Here is a 27,159-nt window from a genome sequence, read left to right on the forward strand (position 1 = left end):
TTGAAGGACAGCCTTTCACTGTCTCTATTTCCACAGGTCTGGACACCCTTCACCAGGTGACGTCTCAGGGTCGCTACGAACTGAGAATTGACATGCGTGATGGACAGGAAGCTGTGTATGCTTATTATAACAAATTTTATGTGGGCGATCCACGCAGCATGTATAAACTGCGCATTGGTGACTACAATGGAACCTCAGGTATTACCTATATTTTTTTCTACATTATAGATTCTTATTTATGAAGGCAAAAAGGAATACTTATTGAGCCACAACTGCCAATCAGAATCTTCTTTATAAACTGTTGAAAGCTAAAAGTGGATTAGTGGCTCTGTATAACTGCAGATCTCTGTTCTTCGATCTGAGTTTGCATTACATGGTGTTTCATGTAGAAAACCATAGCTTTCATATAGAAAAGCAGTAATTTAAAGTATATGAAAAAAATACCTTTGAAAGTTAAATTATGTAACATATTTGCAAACTTTTACTGTCTTTTCCTTAGGTGATTCCCTTACCTATCACCAAGGGCGCCCATTCTCCACCAAGGACAGAGACAATGATGTGGCTGTAACAAACTGTGCATCGTCATATAAAGGAGCATGGTGGTATAAGAACTGTCACCGGACTAACCTGAATGGAAAATATGGAGAGACAAGGCACAGCCAGGTGAGAAGTGAGATAGTACATTTTATGTTATAAAGAATAATTTCAAGAAACCTGCAGCTGCTATTTTAAGGCCTCATGCACACTGGATGCTTTTACAGCTGCTTCTAGGTGCGTCTGGCATTTTTTTTCCTGCCTTTAAACTCCCCTGCATGTTAGCTTATGTGTCCATGCACACATAGGGGTTGATTTAGTAAAGGAAAATGGACTGTGCACTTTGCAAAGTGCAGTTGCACGCTGCAAATGCATTAGCTCCAGAGCTTCGTAAATTCACGGAAGCCGTAATATATGACGAAACATGTAGGGCGGTGCTGCGTGCTGACATCATCGCATCCCTATCGTGGGTTGAAATGGTTGTCGGCAAATACCATGTACAGTTTGACATTTTATTCATTTACTTGTGTAAGTGCAATTGAATTTTTTTTTTAAATAAATAATTGGAAGATTTTACACTTTTGGAGCGTTCTTTCCTTCCGTACTTCTGCTTATGGTGTCTGGCGAGGCGGTCTGGATGAAACCAGTGGTTTAACCACTCATAGGAATGCATCCCTATCTGCAAAGATCCCATTGATGGTTTTGACCAATGCTCATTGATTTTCAGACGGAAAATGTTCTATGGGAACTTGTTGTCAGAAATTTCGACTGTGTGTAGGCTCCATCGGATTTTCCGTCACACAAAATTTGAGATCTGGAACTCAAATTTTCCGACAACAAAATGTCCTAAATTCCGATCGTGTGTACAAATTCCAACGCACAAAGTTCCACGCATGCTCAGAATCAAGCAGAAGAGCCGCACTGGCTATTGAACTTCATTTTCCTCGGCTCATCGTACATGTTGTACGTCGCCGCGTTCTTGACGTTCGGAATTTCCGACAAGATTTGTGTGACTGTGTATGCAAGACAAGTTTGAGCCAACATCTGTCGGAAAAAAACCATGGATTTTGTTGTCGGAAAATCCTATCGTGTGTACAGGGCATACAAGAAGAAATTTCATTTATTTCACTTATTCACGTGGATTATAACTTTTTTACTTTATTTTCACAGAAGTATATTTCATTTTGGTTTGTATTGCATAAGGACAGCTCTATTTTCTGTATATTAGTAAGTTATTGTGCAAGGAAAATTTAAAAAAAAATGAATTTTTGCTTGCACATGATTGGATGATGAAAGTCAACAGAGCTGCTTATTTGCTAAGCTCTGGAGCATCTGCTCTTGCAGAGTGCAACCGCACTTTGCAAAGTGCACAGTCTATATCCCGGTAGTAAATCAACCCCTTAAGCTTTTAGCAGAGTTTAATGGCAGGAATGTTTAGTGGCAAGAAAAAACCCCACTGCCAGTGCATTCAGGAGCAGCAGAGTTTTGGCAGAAAAAATGCTCGATGCTGCTAAACGCATCTAAACGCTAGGCTTGTTTAGCACTTCAGTGTTCATTCATTTCAAAATCCGGAATAAATTAAGATTCTAGCCAATAAAATAAATAAACGCCCAAACACCAATCGCTGCTAAACTCTGCTAAACCGGCATGAAAAAACACAGCTTGAGCGCGTTTTTAATGATGATTTTCCCCTGTCAGGAGGCACAGCATTTTACAAAAAACAGTGTGCATGAGGCCTTAATATATAAGGTGTAGCACTACCCCTGAAGGACCCGCTGATACATTTGGGTCCTCTGCTCTTCCTTGGTCCTAAGCGGAGTCCCACTCTTACTGACACCACCAGAATACCTTGGCCAGGTAGTCTCCCGACTGTCACACAAGAAGGATACATACCAGTGTGATAAAAAAACCTGGTTGTATTGGTAGAAATATAAAATCAAAATACTCTTTAAAGTGTGGCCACCTATGTCCTGCAGGACCAAGAGAATAACCAAAAGCTCTATGACTGGGAGATCATTCCCCAAGTGAGATGTATATGAATAGCAAGGAAACAATTGGCTAACTCACTTGTAGGCCCTCAGTCAGGAGAGTCTAGGTTTAAGCCTGAAAATCTGTTAAACCTCCTGCACACCAGTATTGCTAAAAGAATAGACTCTGAGTATGAAAACAATCTGAAGATTGAGGCTTCTGCTGGCTTAGTTGGGGCCCTTATGTTGGCATGTGATGTAAGATGCTGTCTCTTTAAGATATGGAGCAAATAGGACAGCTTCCTTTAAGAAACAAAGGTCACTTTAAGAGATGAAGATGTTGGCATGGTTCACTGTAAGATATGAAGTTGTTGGCAAGAGTCACTTTAAGCGTGGGCGTGGTTCTTTAAAAGGAGAGTTTGAGTTTAAGCAGCAAAAGCAACCTCTTTAAATGGCCTTGGCTGAAGTAGATGCAGCTATAGGGACAAATTCTGCCTAGCAGGGAGCAAAGGGTTGACTCGGTTCAGTCTTCTTCTTGACTTCTCTAGCTATACTTTAGACTCTGGCTCAACCAAGTCAGATCCAGAACGGCATGGCTCTGTACAAACTCTGACACACTCCTTCCCTCTGCAATGTCTCTCTCCAACTCCCCCTGTGTTTTCCTGGGCTTTTCCCATTCCTTGGTGATTGCTTATGAGCTGTGTAGTTTGACTTCAGCTTTACTGTGTGGAAAGTCCTGCTTCCAGCCCACAACTCTCAGAAGGCTCTGTATACCTGTATTAGGACAATGCTGAATGCTGCCATCCTGTGGATAAATAACATTTTGCATTCACAGTAACAATGCATAGTGTTACAAAAAAATAATTTAAAAATAGGCACTTGTAAAAATCGAATTTCTCAACTTTTATGATAGTACACCCTTACCTTATAAAGTTATAATATATATATATAAAGGGTGATCTCTCACTAGTGCAGTAATAAAATAGTAAAAAATGGTGCGCTAATATCACAATAAAAATAAAAACTGGAAAATATTAGTGTTAATAAGTGTTGTGTGCTATAGTGATTCCTATAGGTAACCTAGCCACCTATGTAAAGTGCATAGTGCCTGAAGACAAACCTAGAAAACTATTAATTGGCAAATAGAAACAAATGTGCTAAAGTGCTGGGTGTGCACAATGAACTTGCTCCCACTAAAACCCAATAAAAATAACAAAATATAACAAAGGTATATACATGCTTAAAAACAGTCACATCCAATATTGTTCCTGCTGGTAGTGTAAAGCTAAAACCAGGTAGATAAAATACTGGGTGTGCACAATGAACTTAATAACAATGATAATGACAAATACAAAGAGGTATATGGGTATTTTAAAAGGTCCCATCCAATATTGTTTCTGCTGGTAAAGCTGAAGCCCGGTATGGAAACAGAATTATAGCAAGAAATATAAATGATTGATCTTCCAGTGAATAGCTACCACATTAGATGGCTTGCAGTTCCAATTCTAATTCAAACAGCTGATTAGGTCACCCTTCTCTGTCCTATTCTCCGTAGCCTCCAGAGCTCAAACATGTAACAGAAGAGAAAACAATAGTGTAGTACTGCAAAACTAGTATCAGCTAACTAAAGCCGATGCACTCACATACGCCCAATGGGTAAAAGCATGTATGACAGTCAGGCTCACTCCTCCTCACAGACTTTTCCTGTAGCCACACACTCGTGGCTGACATCACTGGCTCCTCCTCCCGACGCGTTGCGTCACAGGTCATGTAACATTCTCAAGGGAATTAAGCCTTGTGACGAACGTGGGGATTTATAGCCGCACTTTGTTTGTGGGTTGCCATAGTGACTTCAGGTTCATTGTAACATCATGCTGTATCATTTAAACTAGTGTAGTATGTTATTAAAAGGGTGTCAGTACATAAAAATGTAAGAATAAATTACTATTGGTTACAATGTGTGCTTTATCCTAGACTGCTAAACAAACTTACCGGGTATTTTAATACATTTTAATACATTTTAAAACAATTCATTTGTTAAAAACGAAATGCATGTGCCCTGCATCTAGTGGTAAAAATCTGACCTAAAAATTCCACATAAAACCTAAAAAATCTAAAAAAACCATTGCGGAATTACTTTATTAGCATATGGGACAAAAGATGGGTATTCAGATAGGGAATATTACTTGGTCCAAAATGTTTGAAATTAAAAATCGGATATAAAACAGTTTAAATCGAAATCAATATTTAATCCTAATGGTGCAAAACAATTGATTTCATATATCCATCTGGATTCCATTTTACTCAATTCCCTGATTTTGTGACTACCCCTCCAGTGGGGTTTAAATTTCTCAATGGCCCATAATTTTAACTCCATGCCATTTTTTCCGCGTACGTCAGCAAAATGCCGGGATACGCTATGCTTTGGGAATCCTGATTTTATGTTCTGTATATGCTCACGTAATCTTTTCCATAGGGGGCGTTTAGTCCTTCCTATATATTATAAAGAACAAGAACATTCCAGCATGTATACAATCCCTTCTGTGCGACATGAGATGAAGTCTTTTATTCCATATTCTTTTTTTGTGGTATTAGATACAAATTTATTGCACTTTTGTCCCTTCTGATTTGTATTTGGACACGCAAAACATTTCTTGCATGGATAAAAATCTTTTTCTTGAAAAAAGTAAAATCATGGTTTCTCTTTGGGGGGGTCTGGAACATTTTTTACAATCAAATCTCTGAGTGTGGGGGTTCTTCTGTATATAAAATGTGGTTTGTCTGGTAAAATTTTATTCAATTGTACATCAGCTTTTAATAATGACCAGTGCTTACTAATTATCTGCTCAATTTTTTTGTGTTGGACATTATAATTAAAAATCATAGGGATATCTTGCTGATTCTTTTTGTTCTTCTCTTTGTCTATTACAAAGGACTCTCTTGGTATTTCCAGAACCTCCTGAATTTTTCCTTTTATAAAGTCGTCACTGTATCCCTTTTCTATAAATGTATTCCCTATTATGTTTGCCTGTTCCACAAATGTATTTTCATTGCTACAATTTCTTCTGATTCTTATCATTTGTCCTTTGGGTATGTTGATGAGCCAGGGATCATAATGACAACTGTCTATTGGGATGTAGCTGTTGCGTTCGACTGGTTTGAAGAATTTCTTTGTTGAGAAACCATTGGTTTCAAGAGTTATTTCCAGATCGAGAAATGTTATGCTGTTGTTACTAATCCCATATGAGAGCCTGGTGTTTTTTTGGTTATCACTCAATTTTTCAAAATACTGGCCTAAACTATTTTTGTCTCCTTTCCAGATGATTATACAGTCATCTATAAATCTCTTGAACAGAACCAGCTCATTTTGGGGATTGGAATACATCACTTCTTCTTCCCATTGTGCCATAAAAATGTTAGCAACACTGGGGGCTTATTTCGCCCCCATTACGATCCCATTCAGCTGTCGATAATATTCCATATTGTGCCAAAAGTAATTGTGTTGTAGTCCATATGCTAGACATCTCAATATGAACCTTTTTTGTTTCTATACAAGATTGCTATATGTATCCATAGGCCATTTAGTAGCTTCTATGGCATCCATATGTGCAATACAGTATCCAAGATATGAATTAGGTGTTTAGTATCCCTTAGATATGACTGGGTGTTTGGAACTAGTGGCTGGATAAAATTATCCACATACTCCCCCAATCTCGAATTTATGGCTTGTATTCCATTGATTATGGGTCTGCCAGGTGGGTGGGTCTGGTTTTTGTGGATTTTGGGTACAGTGTATATGATAGGTACTCTACATATATCTGGTAGGAGGTACTTCTCTTCCTTTTTAGTCATATATTCTTCATCCTACCTCTTTGAATTAGTTCATGTAGTTCGCTCTTATACTCTTTGGTTGGGTTGCCTTGTAGTTTTATATATGTGTTGATATCACCAAGTTGGTCAGCTAATTCAGTATTGTAATATTCCTTAGAAAGCACTATGATAGCTCCGCCTTTGTCTGCTGGTCTTACCACGACTTTTTTATTTTCCTCCAACTCCTTGATGCCCCTCTTGATTACTAGTGGGTTTTGTGTTCTTTTAATTTTGAGTTTTTCAATGTCCTCAGTTACCATTTTATTAAATACTTTAATGTGTTCATTATTCGATACTGGCGGGTTGAATAGTGATGTATTTCTTAATTCAGTGTGTTCTTTTCTATCTGTTGTATTTGTAGATCTTCTTTCTATCACGGGTGCTTTGTTCATCATATACTTCTGAATATTTAGTTTTCTAATATATTTCTGTAAATCCACATACGTTTCAAATTTTTCCAATTTTTTTCATGGCGCATATTTTAAACCTTTATCCAAAGTAATCAATTCCGATTTAGTGAGCTCAATTCCACTAAGATTGTAAATGCCCTCTCCAATTATTCTCTTTTTCTTTATGGCCTTGAGTCCTCCTCGATATCCCCTCTTTTGTTTGGGCTTCTTTTGTTGCCTGTTCTCTCGTTTCGTAATGGGGTTCTCTCTATATATGGAGGGGTCTGTCCCGTCTGCCTTGGTCTAAAAAAAGGACGCGAGTCTTCTTCTCTATATCTTAGTACTTCATATCTATTTTGTGTGTGTATTGGACTTTTTCTGTTATCATTCTGATATTGGTTTTGATTGTAACGCTCATCTCCCTGTGAGTAGGGGCACTGAGCGTATTCTCTGGTCTCTCTTCTATCTTGGTTGGCATACCCTTGATTAGCTTGATCATAATGCCCATAATTGTCCGCATTTTCATAATAATTTTGTTGGTTATATGGTTGATTCCTTGGTCATTGGTTTCTATTTCCACCATTCTTCCAGTAAGGTTTTTTGGAATTATTCTGTTTGTTTCTCCACCATGGTTTGGGGGTCCTTGGTCCATTATGTTGTTCTTTGTATGGTTTTTGGGATACATATCCATTTTCTCTATCTTGTCTGTATGGGTCTGGAGATGTGTATCTAGGTTCTCTAATGGGAGTTTTAATACACACCTCCCTGTCTGGCGATGAAGCAACAGATCCCTGTTGGTCCACTTTGTTAATTAATTGCCATTTATAAGCCTGTTCCAATTTATAGTCATTTATATCCCTTAGATATTTTCTTCTCTTCCTATTTTTATTTTCTATATCTTTTTGTTCCAACACTCTATTGAGCTGATTAGTTAGTGTTAGAAAGGAAGGAGAATCTTTATAAGCTTCTAATACCGCTTTGCTTTCAGCGATTTTTTTATGTCTATTTATATTTATTGTTGCCACTTTCCTTTGTTTCCTTTTGATCAAAAATTGTAAAACCTCTATACCTTTTTCATTAAAAAATTTGTACCACTCATCTAGTGAGTATTGATCAGTTAATCCATCATTGATGGGAACATCCCACCTGAGCCTCCTAGGTACAATATTCTCTTTGATGTACTGCTCATGAGTGGTGAGGTCCCACCATAGAGTAACTCTTTTTTCCATTAGGTGTCCAAACTTTTTAAATTGGTATCTAGATCACCTGTATCATCAGTGTTATTAGTGGAAAAAACATTATCAAGATCCATCTTCCGATTCTCAAAAAATGTGAATATTTCCAATCTTGCAGCTGGAGTGATATTAGATAAGTGATTATGAATAATGATATTAGTACTCAAGCGCTGGTGTGGTGAAAACTAAAACAATATATATATATATTTTTATATATATATATATATATATATATATATATATATATATATATATATATATGAAGTGATAAAAGCTGCAACCAAAAGGGTGATCTCTCAGTAGTGCAGTAATAAAATAGTAAAAAATGGCGCGCTAATATCACAATAAATATTAATGTTAATAAGTGTTGTGTGCTATAGTGATTCCTATAGGTAACCTAGCCACTATGTAAAGTGCATAGTGCCTGAAGACAAACCTAGAAAACTATTAATTGGCAAATAGAAACAAATGTGCTAAAGTGCTGGGTGTGCACAATTAAAGTGGAGTTCCACCCACTTTTACAACTCTTCAGCATCCCTCACTAAACTGCGCACTGTAAACAAATTGGATTTTTTTTTTTTTCTCAGCACCTACTGTATATCTGCTGTATTCATTTTTCACTTCCTCCTCCCTGGCCGCGGCCCATCGCATCATTTCCTGTTTGCAATGCCTTCTGGGAAGGGGCGGCAACTTCCTCTGAAACTGCCGTTGCTATGGAAACCTGACCTGACCTGACTATTTGTGCTGCACTGAGCATGTGCGAGATCTGCAAGGATGAGATCCAGGAAGAAATACAGTCTGGCTTCAGATGCCCACACTTAAGATGGCCACGGCCTGCTGGAAGTTTTTAAAATAACAAACTACTGCTATAAACTAACAAAACAGACCTTCGTTTACTGACTAACTTTACTAGAATACATTAAGCTTGTGTATTATAGGGGTATTTTTATTTAAAAAGTATAATTTCGGCTGAAACACCACTTTAACTTGCTCCCACTAAAACCCAATAAAAATAACAAAATATAACAAAGGTATATACGTGCTTAAAAACAGTCACATCTGATATTGTTCCTGCTGGTAGTGTAAAGCTAAAACCAGGTAGATAAAATACTGGGTGTGCACAATGAACTAAATAACAATGACGATGACAAATACAAAGAGGTATATGGGTATTTTAAAAGGTCCCATCCAATATTGTTTCTGCTGGTAAAGCTGAAGCCTGGTATGGAAGCAGAATTATAGCAAGAAATATAAATGATTGATCCTCCAGAGAATAGCTACTACATTAGATGGCTTACAGTTCCAATTCTAATTCAAACAGCTGATTAGGTCACCCTTCTCTGTCCTATTCTCCGTAGCCTCCAGAGCTCAAACATGTAACAGAAGAGAAAAAAATAGTGTAGTACTGCAAAACTAGTATTATGAGCTCCATCTGGAAAACCTGTTAGCGAAAATACTCCCTCACCCCAACATGTTCACTTCTAACTAATGTCGTATTTAATCCAGTGATCCAAGACAGTCTTTCTTACCTCCAAATGCCTTTATGGACCTAAGCCCATTATTCCAATTAAGGCATTTAGTCAACCCAGTGACACATAGAATGAAAACATTTGAAGCATTGAGAGCATTAGTAAAAAACTCCCTGTATGACTATTCTATTCTTATTTACAGTGTAAAACATTACTTCTACTCCATACCGCCTTCACTGACACTGCATTGGCCAACTGAGTTTGGGGCGGTCTATACTTAGGGTCCCTTCCAACTTCATTTGATTTCTACCTTATATAAGTTGTTGCATGGTGCCTCTGGGGACTCAAGTCTCTACATGTTAAAATTGGAGACAATACTTCAACACTCAATTACAACACCTCAATGGGGTGAAATTTGGAAATGGCATCTAAGTCTTGCCAATGCTTGGTCTACAAGAAAATATTTATAGAATTTTAATGTTTTGGAATCGGACCCCCGAAGAGCTTCATTCTTTTAAATCTGAAATATCAGGAACATATTGGAGATATAAGTCAGAAGAAGGTACACTATTGCACATTTTTTGGAGCTTCTCCGCAATTAGTTCCTTTTGGGAAGCAGTGCTGGAGCTTCTTGAACAGCAATTTGGGGTCCTGTACCCTTCCAGCCCCCTGCAGTGCTTGCTTGGCTTGCCCTTTCCTGGCATTTTGGAATTATCTAAACAATTAGCTCTACATGTTGTAACAGTGGCCAAAAGGCGTATCTCTCTCTTAACTGGAAATCCTCTAGAACCCAACTTCTGAATACCATTGCAGAAATTAAATGAATGGAGCACCTTACAACCCTCCAGCAACCAACTTTAGGAAATTTCAGTCTCATATGGGATCCATGGAACACATTTATTTTAAGTTCAGAATCTTAATGCATTACTTTTATATTATTTTTACTGTCCTAAATAAGAGCCAAATGCATTTGGAAAAGTTATATTTGCTATCTCATTGGTGTGAACATCTTTATGATGGTTAACATTCATTTCTTTATCATACATCATAGGACACAGAGCCTCAAGTAATTACTTGGTGGGTTATGGGCCTACCTTCAGGTGTTGACACTGGTATAACCAATACAGGAAGTTGACTCCCCTATATAACCCCTCCTCCTTCCAGGAGTCCTCAGTTTTTTCGCCAGTGTCTAAGGTGTTGGTCACGAGTGAAGATGTGCTCTGAGGAGCTCCAGGGAGGGATCCATGCTGGATTTAAAAAACCTCCACAACCGGATCCATCCTCGCCACTGAGGCCATAGGATGGTACCTGGGCCTCACATTGAAGAACAAGCTTTTGCCTGTAAGCTTCTCTTTGAGAGATGGATCCTAGGAACCAGGACTCTTTTTGGTTTTTCATATTACCTAAAGTTGTTCCTGAGGGGTGCTATACAGGTCCAAAGGAGCGGAACCCCTATTAAAAAGGGCCCCAATCTTTGAAGGTTTAACTACGCTGCCCGCCATGATGGGTGAAAGTTTGATCTGTCTGTTAAATCAGCAGTATCTTGCAGCGAGGATAAGGTAAGGGGAGAAGCCTAGGAACTGTAAAAAGTCCACCTATGCCTTTTTCTCCAAAAAATACATATATGTATATAAAATGTATAACTGTATGCCTTAAAATGTCTCCTCTAGAGGGAGTATATTACACATACCTAGTACAATGCTTTTTCAGCAGCTCTGTGTCTGGCTATAGCAGCGGGTGTGGTCCCTGCAGCCAGAGGGGAGTTCTTAATTGAACAGATGGTGTTCCTCTTCTGAGGGATCTAAAGGGGTTACAGCAGTAGTTTATGAACATACAAAAACAGCCATTTGCATTTTTTTGTATAAAGTGAAGTCTTCCTTTAAAACTAGGAGCTTGACAAACACTGCTGATAAAAATTCCCCTCCCCCTCCCCTCTCCTCTCCTCCTGGAGAGGTGCGGTAACAGCTGACACTTAGGTGTAATCAGGTTCTCACCTGAGGCTTAACACAGACGCTCTCAGTTCATATGCTGAAGACAGAAGTCTGTCACACTAAGACACAGGAGCGCTGGGCATGTAAAGGTGTGTAAACAGGCATTTCCAGCACAGGAAATATTATGGTACTCAGCATCAAAGGCTGATCCTTATGGTGACATTGTTTTCTTTTGCTAAAACTATTCAGCAAATACCATAATTTGTTAAAGTGCCTCTGCTGTTGTGCTTAGCACATTTGATTTCCAGTGTACCACAAAGGTACCAAGGATTCCACCCCCAGGTGCTGGGAACTCCATTCATGCCTCCACACTGCCATTCTCTCTGGAGATACCTGACATGGCAAGCCAGGGTGAATCATTGGAAGCAATTGGTGGTGCAACTGCTTCTCACACTTCAGCCCCTGTGTATGTGACTGAAAATGCATTCTCCTCTGCCCTGTTGGGCTTAGAAGGAAGATTAGCGGCTTTAATCGTATTCTCCATCCAAGAGGATAGGAAGCATGCTAGATCCCCCTCCCCCACCTCAAACCCCTTTTTCCAAGGGAACAGTGGGCACAGGGTGAGGTATTATCCTCAGGTGATCACGGGGAAAAACAAGCCAAATTTTCCTCTGCGGAGGAAACAGTTGATGAACCTTATGCAACCTCACAATCTGACAGATTGATGGTACAAACTCTTACAGAGATGGTTCATTCCACTTTTTATACAACTCCTAACAGAGTAAGCTGAAAGTCTAGGTCCCTTCTTTGGTTTTTTAAAAAAACAAAAAAAAACCAAAAAAAAAAACCTTTTACAGCGCTTATTTATGCTGAATGGGATCATCTGCATAAGCATTTTTTCCCTCCAAAGAGTTTCTCAGTTCTCTATCATGGAGGAAAAATTCACAAAGGTTGGAAAGTACCAGCAGTAGATGCTGTGATTTCCAGCATCAATAAAGATGCATAATTGCTTAAGCATCCAACAGATAAGGAGTTGGAATTTTTTTGTTAAAATCCTCCTACCAATGGCGCTAGGTTTCGCATAGATGCCATAAAAGACCCTATCCACCAGGTGTCTCGCCTTGTGCTAAAACACATGCTTAGGACCCTGTGGTTAAAAGGGTTGGTCAGCCGAAGCATCTTGCAAAAAAGGGTGTCTGACTAGTTTCCCTTTTCATTGGGGAAGGTTTGGTGAAATACTTCCAAATGATTTCTAGCAGTAAAGCTCTTTTGTCCAGTAGAAGGTATAAATGTCCTTTTATTTAAAGTGAAGCCACAACAGCTCACAGGTTAAGTACTCTGACGGCCAGTGCAGCCATTGGAGACTTCTTGACAGACATGGGTTCAGATCCACATGTCGGCGTACACTAGTAAAGGAGCCACTAGTCACAGGTTAACTACTCTGAGGGCCAGCATAGCCATGGGAGGCTTCCTGAAAGACGTGGGACGTCGTCCTCACGTTGGCTCCCTGTGACCTTGGGCAAGTCACTTAAACAGATTCCTTCCCCTGCGCAGGGGGAACTGCCTCTAGGCAGCGGTGACGGCCTCCACCGTCAGACTCTAGGGCATGATTTCCAAGAAATACTGTTCAGATCTGTGCGACTTCAAGGTAGTCCCTGCACTACTTTGGTACCACTTTGATGTGACTTGAGGTCCATAAACCTCTAGAATACACTGGCATTGTTTCCTGTCGCATCAAAATCGCGCCCTGACATATTTTCGGCGGCAAAGGATCACAGTAAAATCACACAACTTTGGGGTTGCAATAGTGGAAACTGAGCCTAAGAGGAGAAAATATTCAGCCCCTGTATACATGATTGAAGATGCGTTTTTCCTCCGCCCTGCAAATATTCAGCCCCTGTATACATGATTGAAGATGCGTTTTTCCTCCGCCCTGCAGGGCCTAGAAGGAAAATTAGCGACTTTAATCGCATCCGCTATCCAAGGATGAGAAGCGTGTTAGATCCCCCTCCCCCACCTGAGGTCCCTTATCAAGGGAACAGTGGGTAGAAGATGAAGAATTACCCTCAGGTAATCGGGAAGAAAGGCAAACCGAGTACTCCTCTGCAGAAGAGACAACTAGAGTTGAACTTTTTTTCAGCCTCGCAATCTGAGAAATTGCTGGTACAAACCTCTTACAGAGATCATTTGTGCCTCTTTCAAGCTACCTCTAGTAGAGTCAGCTGATAGTTCTGTTTTTTCTTAGGTTCCTTGGAACCTTCACTGCCTTTTTCATGCGTTTCCTGTACATGTACAGAGCCACGCAGAAATTCAACAGATCCGTTCTAGATCTAAAAGAATCTAAATCAGTTCCTGAAGATCCACTCCTTTCTATGGAGTCGATCAAGTCAGTAGTTTCTATCCTGCAAGGAGGAAAACTTCTGGCGTGTATTGGCATCAGGGATGCATATCCGCATGTCCATATATTTCCCGCTCACCAAAGGTTTCTGCGGTTCAAAGTAGAACAGCAGAAACAGCTATAAACAGCCATGGGAGACTTCTTGACAGACATGGGTTCAGATCCACATGTCGGCGTACACTAGTAAAGGAGCCACTAGTCACAGGTTAACTACTCTGAGGGCCAGCATAGCCATGGGAGGCTTCCTGAAAGACGTGGGACGTCGTCCTCACGTTGGCTCCCTGTGACCTTGGACAAGTCACTTAAAAAGATTCCTTCCCCTGCGCAGGGGGAACTGCCTCTAGGCAGCGGTGACGGCCTCCACCGTCAGACTCTAGGGCATTTTATAGTTTATAGCCTTGCTCTTCGAGCTAGCTACAGCACCTCGAGTGTTCACAAAGGTACTAGCCCCACCTGTAGCCAGGTCAAGGGCACAGGGCTTAAACAGTCTTGGCATACCTAGACGATCTATTGCTAATAAACCAATCGCTGTTCGGAATAAGGTGTACGCATTACAACCAGTTAACTGGAAAGGTCTGGGTTGCATTCTCAACCTAGTAAAGTCTCCATTAAAATCTCTAAAAAAGGGCTGCAGTATTTGGGTCTGATCATAGATACAGCCCAGAAAAAGGGTCTTTTTGCCAAGAAAAAAAAACAAAAAAAAACACCACTCTATAAAAGAGTTGGTGCGGATGGTCAGGTCAAAAGGAGGTCCCTCCATTCACCTTTGCATGAGGTTGTTAGAAAGGATGGTGGCTTCATTCCAAGCAGTTCCCTTTGCCCAGTTCCATTCGAGACTGTTGCAAAACAGTATTCTATTTGCTTGGAACAAAATGATCCAAGCTTTGGACTTGCCAATGCGGCTGTCCCCAAGGGTGTCCCAAAGCCTCAATTGGTGGTTACTAAAGAATGTCCTAAAGGGTAAATACTTCAAACCACTTTTCTGGAAAGTGGTAATGACAGAGAAGACAACTGTCCAAGGACAGTGTTCAAGAACCGAAAGAGCCTTGCCCATCAACATCCTAGAGATTCGGGCAGTGCGTCTGGCTCTAAAAGCCTGGACTTCCAGGTTAAGGGATTGTCCCAACAGGATCCAATCCGTCAATGCCACGGCTGTGGCCTATATCAATCACCAAAAGGGGCACCAAGAATCTCTCAGTGCAGAGAGAAGTGAACCATATTCTAACTTGGGCAGAAATAAATATTCCGTGCCCATCGGCAGTCTTCATTCCGGGAATAGAGAATTGGCACGCGCACTACATGTGCCGCCAGCAGATTATTCCCAGGGGAATGGTCTATTCACCCCGACGTGTTTTGGGCTGTTTGTCAAGGATGGGGGACTCCGGATGTAGATCTTCTAGCATCCAGTGCAACATAAAGTTAGTTAACTTTGTGTCCACAAAAAAGGATCCATTCGCATGCAGAAGAGATGCGTTGATGATACTGTGGGATCAGCTTTTACTGATCTATGCATTTCCCCCTATTCACTTGCTGCCTTGACTTCTTTGCAGGATCAAGCTGGAAAGAAAACCGGTAATTCTGGCAGCACCAGCATAGCCCAGAAGGTCATGGCATGCAGAGGTCGTAAAGATGGCAGTGGAGGATCTGTGGTCCCTTCCACTAAGGCCAGACCTGCTCTCACAGGGGCTGATATTCCATCCTACTTTATGAATGCTAAATTTAAGGGCCTGGCTATTGAGACCCACATTCTGAAAAGACGTGGGCTTTCCAGGGCAGTCATTTCTACTTTAATGCTAGGAAGCCAGCTTCTAGAGCTATATATTATAGAGTCTGGAAAGCTTATGTTTCCTGGTGTGAATCCAAGGGTTGGCACCCTCGGAGATGTATTAGAGGTAGAATTCTTGCCTTTCTACAAGTAGGCGTAGAGATGAAGTTGGCCCTGAGTACTATTAAGGGCCAAGTCTCAGCCTTATCAATTTTATTTCTAAGACCACTTGCTACGCATTCTTTAGTCCGGGGTTTCATGCAAGGAGTGATGCGGATTAATCCGCCAGTTAAATCACCCTTAAGCCCTTGGGACTTGAATTTAGTTTTGTCAGTGTTACAAAAACCGCCATTCGAACCATTACAGCAGATTCCCTTAGTCCTTCTGACTAGGAAGCTGATATTTTTGGTTGCTATATCCTCAGCAAGGAGGGTTTCAGAATTGGCTGCTCTTTCCTGAAAGAGCCATATTTGATTATTTATGAGGACAGAGTGGTGTTACGCCCTCGTCCAGGCTTTTTGCCAAAAGTGGTTTCAGGCTTTCATCTGAATGAAGATATTGTCCTGCCATAGTTTTTTCCAAAACCATGTTCCAAGGAGGAAAAGTCACTACATTGTCTTGATGTGGTGAGAGCAGTGAAGATCTATTTAAAGAAAACTGCTCAGATTCGTAAGACTGATGTCTTATTTATTCTGCCAGAGGGTCCTAAATAAGGACAGGCAGCGTCAAAATCCACTGTGGCTAAGTGGATTCGGCAAGTTATAATTCGAACTTATGATTTAAAGGGAAAGATTCCCCCTTTTCAAGTTAAGGCGCACTCTACCAGAGCGGTTGGTGTTTCTTGGGCAGTGCGTCACCAGGCCTCCATGTCTCAGATCTGCAAGGCCGCAACTTGGTCTTCAGTGCATACATTTACAAAATGTTATCAAGTAGATGTAAAATGGAATGAGGATATCGCCTTCGGGCGCAGTGTGCTGCAAGCAGCAGCATGATTCCTCAAGGTCTGGGGGTGCCCTACGGGTTGTGCTCCCTCCCCTCAAGTAGCATTGCTATGGGACATCCCACCAAGTAATTACTTGAGGCTCTGTGTCCTATGATGTACGATAAAGAAAATAGGATTTTTAAAACAGCTTTCCTGTAAAATCCTTTTCTCGGAGTACATCATAGGACACAGAGCTCCCGCCCCTCTGTTTTATGGGGTGAGAGTATATTGCTTATATTGCTTGGCTACAAAAACTGAGGACTCCTGGAAGGAGGAGGGGTTATATAGGGAAGTCAACTTCCTGTATTGGTTATACCAGTGTCAACACCTGAAGGTAGGCCCATAACCCACCAAGTAATTACTTGACGCTCTGTGTCCTATGATGTACTCCAAGAAAAGGATTTTACAGGTAAGCTGTTTTAAAAATCCTATTTTTCTGCTCCTAACAAATATCTTAAGATCTACTGTTTATTGAATATATTCTTGTTTCTTTATAATATAATTTTTGGCTATACCCCAGCTGTTTTCTGGGGTTACCATAAGTTTCTACCATACATCAATATGTATGTTATGTAGCGTTACCCCTGTAGAGGCCTCTGTAGATGTGCCCAGGTTCTTTCTCTAATCAGTGCAGGCAGCCAGGCACACAGCCATATCTCATCCACTTAGGCACAATAAATAGTCCAGGATTGTGTTTTTGAAGTTTATTGCTAAGTATCTGGTAACTTGGGAGGACAGTGGGGTATGAGATACTCCAAAATGCTTAATGCATAAATTGCAGAGAACTCTTCTCTATCTCTCAGCAGCAGCAATATAGTATCCGCTCCCAGCTGAGAACCAGTTTAGAAGAAGTAGGCTGAAATGGCATAGATTCTTGCAGCATCAGGACCACCAGACACTGCACACAAGGGTTTGGCTCCACTCACAGATCCTGGCAATGATCAGTCCAGAGATATGACCTCTAGCAGAGTTGCCTAGCTTCCAGTCCAAGAAGGGGGGTCCAGAGGCAAACAGCTCCCCTTCCCTTAAGCAAAAGGATCCATATCCACAGGAGGAGAAAGGGTTCCAGCCTATTGAACTGTAGTCAAGCCACCATCTGGGCACACCTTCCCAGGGATTGGCTAGGCCCTAATAAATATTCAGACACAGAGCTCCCGCCCCTCTGTTTTATGGGGTGAGAGTATATTGCTTATATTGCTTGGCTACAAAAACTGAGGACTCCTGGAAGGAGGAGGGGTTATATAGAGAAGTCAACTTCCTGTATTGGTTATACCAGTGTCAACACCTGAAGGTAGGCCCATAACCCACCAAGTAATTACTTGACGCTCTGTGTCCTATGATGTACTCCAAGAAAAGGATTTTACAGGTAAGCTGTTTTAAAAATCCTATTTTTCTGCTCCTAACAAATATCTTAAGATCTACTGTTTATTGAATATATTCTTGTTTCTTTATAATATAATTTTTGGCTATACCCCAGCTGTTTTCTGGGGTTACCATAAGTTTCTACCATACATCAATATGTATGTTATGTAGCGTTACCCCTGTAGAGGCCTCTGTAGATGTGCCCAGGTTCTTTCTCTAATCAGTGCAGGCAGCCAGGCACACAGCCATATCTCATCCACTTAGGCACAATAAATAGTCCAGGATTGTGTTTTTGAAGTTTATTGCTAAGTATCTGGTAACTTGGGAGGACAGTGGGGTATGAGATACTCCAAAATGCTTAATGCATAAATTGCAGAGAACTCTTCTCTATCTCTCAGCAGCAGCAATATAGTATCCGCTCCCAGCTGAGAACCAGTTTAGAAGAAGTACGCTGAAATGGCATAGATTCTTGCAGCATCAGGACCACCAGACACTGCACACAAGGGTTTGGCTCCACTCACAGATCCTGGCAATGATCAGTCCAGAGATATGACCTCTAGCAGAGTTGCCTAGCTTCCAGTCCAAGAAGGGGGGTCCAGAGGCAAACAGCTCCCCTTCCGTTAAGCAAAAGGATCCATATCCACAGGAGGAGAAAGGGTTCCAGCCTATTGAACTGTAGTCAAGCCACCATCTGGGCACACCTTCCCAGGGATTGGCTAGGCCCTAATAAATATTCAGACCAGAGATATGAATTCTCCCACCCTAAGCTCCAAAAAGGTCTGATGAAGGCAGGGGGAAGCAATCAACTCCCAGCCTGTAAAACCCTGAACATACCATACTAAGCAATTACTGCTTCTGTGGGCACAGCAGAAGCCAAAACATTAAATTTGCTTAGAAGCCTAGCTAAGAAGGTGCTGCTATATGTATATTAAAAAAAATCTTCAATACCTAAGCCACGTTTTCATGGCTCAATTGCACACTGGTTTTGTTTTTTCTGATTATGTATAATAACTGATTATTGGCTTTATGTAGACATTTGATTGTCTACATTATAAGTGTACTTTTTACTCCTTATTTATATTTTGTCCTATTTTCAAAACTTCAATTTCACAATATCAAAAAAAAAAAAGCTAGGAGAAGTTTCAGCAGGAAAACTGTATGTGTGAAGGTCAGCAAGTACCAGTTCTCCCGCGATTATAGAAAAGTAAATTATCTGCAGCCAAATCAGGATGAGAAAAATTGAAAACCAGTAAAGACTTTGCAGTTTGGTAAGAAGCCAAAAGTGAAGACGAGAAGGAAAGATTAAAATCTTGCTTCGTAGAATTGTCTTGGCCTCTAATCATGGTATTTCCTCCTATATCACAGAGGTGAAATGATATTTGCTTTAGCATCATACTTTACACTTTGGATATAAATATGCTTTACTCTCGTGTATAAAACCCATCTTAGCAGAGATACTTTTCATTAATATTTCATATACTCAAAAATCTGTTAATATTTATGAACTGATATTACAGTTCTGAAACAATAATGTGCTATGGGACCAACTACCTTCATCCCAAACAAGGCCAAAGTATCACCAGTAATACTTGATTCAGTCATATTGCTAGAGAAACAGAAACTTCTGTAAAATTCTGAATTCAGACACTCTGACTCTCGCTCCAACAGCAAGCCTTATCTTGGTGTAGATCTCACAAATCATAAAACTGTAATGAACAAACATAATAAACCAATAAAAAAAAGATAAAAAAAGAAAGAAACATGTTATCTAATGCCGCGTACACACGAGCGGACTTTATGGCAGACTTGGTCCGGCGGACCAGAGTCCGTCGGATAATTCGATGGTGTCCGACGGACTCGAGTCTGGTCGAAAAGTCCGCTCGTCTGTATGCTAGTCCGATGGACAAAAACCGACGCTAGGGCAGCTATTGGCTACTGGCTATGAACTTCCTTGTTTTAGTCCGGTCGTACGTCATCACGTACGAATCCGTTGGACTTTGGTTGATCGTGTGTAGGCAAGTCCGTTCATTCGGAAAGTCCGTCGGAAAGTCAGTCGAAAAGTCCGCCGGACCAAGTATGCCATAAAGTCCACTCTTGTGTTTGCGGCATAAGTGTAAGCTATTGCTTAGTCCCCTGCATACTAGCAATGGACAGGCTTTTCTACTCAGACTGTTAATGCTTTTTAAAGAAAACAAACTGTAAATATTTGCACACGTTTCATGTTGATGCTTCTAGAATGTGTTTATCTGTTTTATACAGAATGTTTAATTGAGCGTTAACTTTTTTTCATTGTGAATTAGCATATCTCCAATGCCTTTTCCCTGCATATTATTCTTTGGCAGTGTCTACTTCCTTCTTGGTCTTCCCTTCTTTGCTTCTCTCTCAACAGCTTGTCAGTAGGTCTTTTTTGTCCTTCTTCTATGCTGTTCTCCTTGGGGGTGCAATCATGTGCTTGGCTTGTGGGACCAGGTTTGCTGGCCTATTCAGTGCATTTTGTTGTTTGGTCATTTTTCTTATTGCAGGTTAGATGGTTGTTGCCCATAACCATCACTTCTGGCATTCTTGACCATCGACCTAAGGTGCCATGCAAAATATATCTGGCAGTAATGTGAAGGATCATCCATTTTTATTTCTGTTGATCTTTCATGATCTCCAGATTATTTGACATTGGGCAAGAGCTTCTCCAGCCTTCTGATTCATCTTAATTGCTACTGGTGAAAACATTCCACTTTTGAGCAAGTGGTCAATTGTGACTGGCAATCTCAGCATCCCTAAAGTTCTTTCATTATTATTGGTTACTGCAGTTAATGTAACTAATATTACAAATCCATATATAACATATCTTTGGAAATTCAATGATAGTAATACTATTTACTGGGAAAAGTATGCCTGTTTGATGAAAGGGGTAGAATATGAAAACCCTAATGATTCAAATTACTTTTGCCAAATACAGTATATATTACTATGATGTTTAGTATTATGTAAAATATTGTTATTATTATACATGATTTATATTGCTCCAACAGTTTACAATGCACTTTACAACATGAGGTAGACAACACAATTTCAATACAATTTAATAAAATAGGAATCAGAGAGCCCTGCTCATTAGAGCTTACAATCTAAGAGAATATAAAAAAGAAAAGCATTCAGAGTAGATCAATGTGGAGTATCGTACAAACTGCACAATGTACAGAATGGAGCAGTCAAGTGTATGTCACTTACAGCACAGTATATTGAGAAAACACCCTGCCCTCCAATATATTCAGCACGCCCCACCATTCAAACTTATACTATCATCACACCCTACTGTGTGCCCCTATACATTCATTACCTTACATTACCCCCCTCCAGTGCTTCTATAAGTGAATTAACAGGATATCATTAGTCTTGCTGCAGGATCTACACATCCTGGCCAACTCTCATTTTTCTTCATTCTTTTTTAAGACAAGCTTCACTCATCACCCCCCTATCCCACCCAGTTCAGGTGATGCTCATACTGAACTTTGCCATGTGAGAGAGTGGGGTTGGGACAACATTGCAGCCTTAACTTCCTTTTTTTTTTATTTAAAAGTGGATGTAAACCCTCTCCTATACCCAGTGAAGTGAACAGCCTCAGATGATACACAGAGATGAAACAAATCTCCCTACATAAGTTTTACCTGTATATCTACTGTCTTCAGCTTGCTATATTCTTTAGAATTCGTACATTGTGTTAGAATTTTCACTTCCTCATTCAGCAGTAGCAGTGTAGTCTTGGCTTACACTGGGAGACAGCTGATTGGAGGAAAGGCACACACACCCCCTCCACATAGGCAGAGACTTGCAGAGCTGTGCTGTGACAAGACAAGCTCTCTGCTAATTTTTTTTATAACAACCTCCCTCATACACAAATTCTCAGCTGCTTTCCCATCTCTGAGAATGTGTCAGAAGTTATCATGCTGATAACAGAAGAATGGAGCAGAATAAAGACATGGGACTTATTGTTTTGGAGAGAGATAAGAAAACACTTCAGATATATGTGCTTAGGTCAGAGTTCATGAATCAGGTTTACATCCACTTTAATGCAAATATACAAAACATTTATATTACTCTACTGACTCTATACAGTGTTAGGAGATTAGTTGCAGATGCAAAATATGCAGTTAATTTTTCTTTTTTTTGTAATAAAATAGGTCTGTGAGGACCAGTAGCCTCCAGGAGATCTTACTGGCTTAATGAAGCTCTTAAGTACAGCAGCCCTTATGACATCTGCCACGGTTGACAAATTTCTGTTATGGGCTTAAATTGAACAGAATCACTGACAATCACTCACAAATGATTTTAAGGAAGCTGACATATGCAGATTATTAATAATGATTAGAGATGAGAGAATTCTGGAAAATGTGCTCTGCCAGCAACTCTGATTTTGCTGGGTCATGTGTTTGCCAGTCCTGATGTTTTATCATTTTTGAGACTTTTCTTTCAAATACTTTTATCCACCCTTTGGCGGTAACTGTCAGAAGGATTTTTCCCCCTCACATACTTGCTCTTACATCCAAGACTTCAGTACTAACCACTGGTTAAAAAGACACCGTAACTTTGTCCATTCAGTGCCTGTGTAAAGCATCACCTGCTCCAATCCACTAATACTCACCTTTCCAGTGTAGAGAGACCCTAAAAGTAGCTGCTGGACACTAACAGGCCACTTATCCCCCCTAACAATGACCTTCCCTAAAGGTGCACCCAGCAGCACAAACGGGTAGATTTACTAAAACTGGTGCACTCAGAATCTGGTGCATCTGTGCATGGTAACCAATCACCAACCTTAACTTGTTCAATTAAGCTTTGGCCATAAAACCTGGAAGCTGATTGGTTTCTATGCAGAAGTGAGCCTGATTTTGCACTCTGCAGCTTTAGTAAATAAACGCCAAAGACTCGCCAGTAATACTTGCCCTGAAAGGAAAATCTGCAATAGCATGGGAGGAAATGCTACAAAAAAATCAAGCTGATGGTATTATCCTGATCTAATCTTTCTTTAGATGGTGCTTTGGTGAACATTAAAAAAATAATGGTTACAATTTAGGTTTTTCTCTTTTTCTTTTTTTTTTATTAAGTTTGCTCTTTTGATTTTATGCCTGGATGGAGGAGTTGTTCAATAAAGAGTGAAGCATTTTAGCCGGATGAATCTTGCTACAGGAAGCTAATAAATCATGTTTTATCTTTCCTTAAACAAAAAGATATAGGGGTTGATTTACTAAAACTGGAGAGTGCAAAATATGGTGCAGCTATGCATGGTAGCCAATCAGCTTATAACTTCAGCTTGTTCAATTAAGCTTTGACAAAAAAATAAATAAACTAGAAACTGATTTTTTTTTTATACAAAGCTGCACCAGATTTTGCCCTCTCCAGTTTTAGTAAGTCAACCCGATTGTCTCTGGTGAGCATGACTCAAACTTTAGGTGGAAGATTTATTTCCATACTCACTTCCTTATGAGTGGATCTTCCCATAGATGTGGATACTGAGGAAGATTCATTTGAAGATTTTCTGCAATAAGAAAGACATTAGCTAAAGTTTGAAGACACTTGGATTTCCTTCTGTAAATTATTATGTGGCTGGTGGTTTTATTTTGTAGAAGAACTAAAAAAATGTTATACAATAATTTAATGATCCCACCCTAAGGTTACCAAGGGTTCTTACCAAAATCTGTTTGAACAGTTCTTACCACTAGCAGTCCAGAACCAAAGGCCAGTTGACTTCTTGCTCAAGAATATTTTTTTGGCACTACTGGTAGTCAAGAACAAAGATGCCAGCGGTCTTCTTTCAGAAACATTAACACTACTGGCAAAGGAAACAGAATTCTTCAGTTTTCTGATCAAGGAAACATAATGCCGCGTACACACGGTCGGACTTTTCGTCTACAAAAGTCCGACAGCCTGTCCGACAGACTTCCGACGTACCTTCGGCGGACTTGCGGCAGACTTTCTTACGAACGGACTTGCCTACACACGACCACACAAAAGTCCGACGGATTCGTACGTGATGACGTACACCGGACTAAAATAAGGAAGTTCATAGCCAGTAGCCAATAGCTGCCCTAGCATGGGTTTTTGTCCGTCGGACTAGCACACAGACGAGCGGATTTCGGGGTCCGTCGTACTTACGACGTAAAGATTTGAAGCATGTTTCAAATCTAAAGTCCGTCGGATTTGAGGCTAAAAAAGTCCGTTGAAAGTCCGGAGAAGCCCACACACGATCGGATTACCAGCCAGCTTTAGTCCGTCAGCGTCCGTTGGACTTTTGTAGACGAAAAGTCCGACCGTGTGTACGCGGCATAACAGTGCTGTTGGAAATCAGGCATAAGACGCCAGTAGTTTTCCTTCACACAGCAGCAATAAATCACAGGGTTCTTCTAGGAGGGAAATGTCCTTTGCAGTTTACCAGTACTACCATGGCTCTAGCAGCATGACAGGCTTCCCCCTCTTGTCCAATGTGGTGATGCAACTCTGTCCATGAAAATGTGCCTACCATAGCCCCAGGTGGATTAGCAACTGTAAGGTATGGCATTCACTTGGATCTACAGGATTTAGATACTCCCAAGTAGCTTTATTTCCTTAAGGTCCTCCAGTACATGTGGACATTGCATTTCATACTCCTGAGCCACTCTTTTTTTTTACAATTTTCTGTGATCTTGTCAGCTTAGTAAGCTCTTTAGGGTTCCCACACCCAGATAGCACATACCAGTACAAAGAGCAGTTCTTGTGGGTGAGTTATTTTAATAGTCCCTATATACTGCAACTCTCCCACTTTAATTTTAGATGTAAGTGGTGCTGATTCATTGAAAGCCAAGGTTGAAGTCAATATCTCTGTGGGTTCAGGTGTTAGGGCAGCAGTGACCTCCTCCTCCTCCACCTCCTCCACCTTCTCCTTATGTCTCCCCACTCTTTCTCTAGGGACAATACATCACTAGTATCTTTCTCTTCCTAACGTCTCCTAGGGTCTCTGCCAGGACAAGCTGGATAGGAGCCAAGGCAGGCCAAAGGCACTATAGACACTAAAGACCCCATATTGCTCACCGGTCTCCATGGCAGATCCCAGGTGTAGGGCAGCTCTCTGACTTCTTCTCTGATGCAAGTAGCTGTAATTGCAGGCCCCAGCTGTGGCCACAGAAGGCCCAAGCATACCCCAGTTGATGTACAGCAGTCTCAGGCCTGTCACTTTCTGTGGTGGTGGCAGTGACCATGTTGGCAGTCATAGGCTCCTCAATGCTGTGTAGTGTTGCCTAGTCTACTATCAACATAACTCTATTAGTCCAAGATTATTCGAAATAGAGAGAAAAGATTTGACATTATAGAGACAATAGTAAAAGAGCTGTTAGTGGTCGCTGCTTCGACATGAAGATTCGATGAAGCAGCTAAAAACATACGATCACCGCGAGCGGACATTCACGGTCAAATGCTCCGCCCATAGGCTATAGAAGAATTCTAATGTTGTTCGACTAGTAATAATAATTAATAATTATAATTATTACTAGTCAAACAACATTAGAATTCTACTATAGCTTGTGGGCGGAGCATTGGACCGGAAATGTAAGATCATGGCGTCGTACAGTTTAGCTGCTTTGTCAAATCTTCTTACAACATCTGACAGACACCATAAGCCTTCAATTGACAGATTCGACCATAATTAATTTGGAATTTGCGTACGAATGCATTTTTTAACAAAACAAAATAAATGAAAATGAATTTCTGGAGTAACTAAAGAAATTTATTTTTTGGACGAAAACGAAATTCCAAAACAAAATATTTCAGTGTGCAAAAGTCTACAAAATACTGCATGCATGCCATGGATATGGGGGGGGCTTGCCTACTGTGATATGACAGAGGGGGAGATGTCGCTCCCTGCCACTGGGTTTCAACACTGGATGTTTTGGTGGCAGTTGCAATCAAATTCCCAGAATGAGATTTAAGCCTCATACACACGATCGGTTTGTTGGCCAACAAAACTGTGGACTTTTGTCTGAAGGGCGTTGGCCCAAACTTGTCCAACAATTGTTGGCCAACAATTACGAACGTAGTGACGTACTACGTGGTTTTTCAGCTCTTTAGCGCCACCCTTTGGGCTCCTTCTGCTAATTTGGTGTTAGTAGAAGTTTGAGTGTTGCTGTGCGCTTTTCTTTTCTCGCTTTTCATTTTGCGTTTTTCAGTTCGTGCTTTTCATTTCTTGCTTTTCAGTTCGTTTCTGAACGGCCGTTCTTCAACCAGACATGTTGCGTAATCGGAGGCGATAACGTGTTTTTTATTATTGGTCTTGGTGTTATTGCTGTGCCATTATTTTTTTGGTTGAATAATGATTTGATTTAATATATTTTCTATATTTTTGGATGCATAGAATGCACTTTTTGGTTAAGTTATATTGGCAGATAGCAAGTCTAAAAAATTGTGTAAAATAATACTTGGCTATGTGTTTTACTTCAAATGACAGTTTGGGAGTAGGCAGTTACATTTAAAAAGATACAATGTAAAATTCACAAGGAACAACAACATAGTTGTATCTTTGATCTTGAAACTACGGGATAATGATGTTGCGGTAACTTGCCCAAATAATTAAAAAAAAAAAAAAAAAAAAAAAAAAGCATAATAATATTATTCTTGATATCACTAGAAAAAAAAGCCTTTGAAAATTTGTTTGCAATAACTCCATCAGTATCACCAGCAAAGCAGCTTCATTATTATCCCATTAAAGAAGAAGAGAATTGTGCGCTGCATTTCGAGATTTCATAATTTGCCACGTCACAAATGGTAATTCTCCATTACAAACGCTAGTTTACAAGACCGGCCGCTTCTGGCTTGTCCTTGCTTCCGAGCATGCGTGTTTGTACTTTGGACTTTTGTCCGATGGACTTGTGTACACATGCTTGGAAAATCCGACAACACACATTTGTCCGTGGAAAATTTGAAAACATGCTATCCAACTTTTGTCCACGGAAAGTTGGCCAACAATTGTCCGATGGAGCATACACACGGTCGGATTTTCAGCCAACAGCCTGTCATCACACATTTCCCTTCGGAAAATCCGATCGTGTGTATGAGGCTTTAAACTTACACCATTTTATTTTATTGGAATGGTACAATTTACAGTATTGACCACAGCTTGGGGGAGAATATTAGTACTGATATGTGAAAAAAGTATGAAAAATTTTTTTTTTTAAATTATAAAAAAGAATGATAGCGGTTGTTTATGATACATTGTTCAGATTAAATACTACTTTAAAGCG

At 40.4% G+C, this 27,159-nt stretch overlaps 1 protein-coding gene across 3 annotated transcripts in view; it reads left to right on the top strand.

Moving 5' to 3' along the window:
- TNR (tenascin R) overlaps positions 1-27,159 on the top strand; it is a 932,265-nt gene that overhangs the window by 881,476 nt on the left and 23,630 nt on the right. For all 3 annotated transcript variants that reach the window (XM_073593414.1, XM_073593413.1, XM_073593415.1), the window contains 2 exons: positions 37-198; positions 500-663. In XM_073593414.1, the coding sequence (XP_073449515.1) occupies positions 37-198; positions 500-663 (326 nt within the window). The remainder of the gene's footprint in view (positions 1-36; positions 199-499; positions 664-27,159) is intronic.

Source organism: Aquarana catesbeiana, linkage group LG07, assembly GCF_042186555.1.
Source record: "Aquarana catesbeiana isolate 2022-GZ linkage group LG07, ASM4218655v1, whole genome shotgun sequence".
Taxonomy (NCBI): domain Eukaryota; kingdom Metazoa; phylum Chordata; class Amphibia; order Anura; family Ranidae; genus Aquarana; species Aquarana catesbeiana.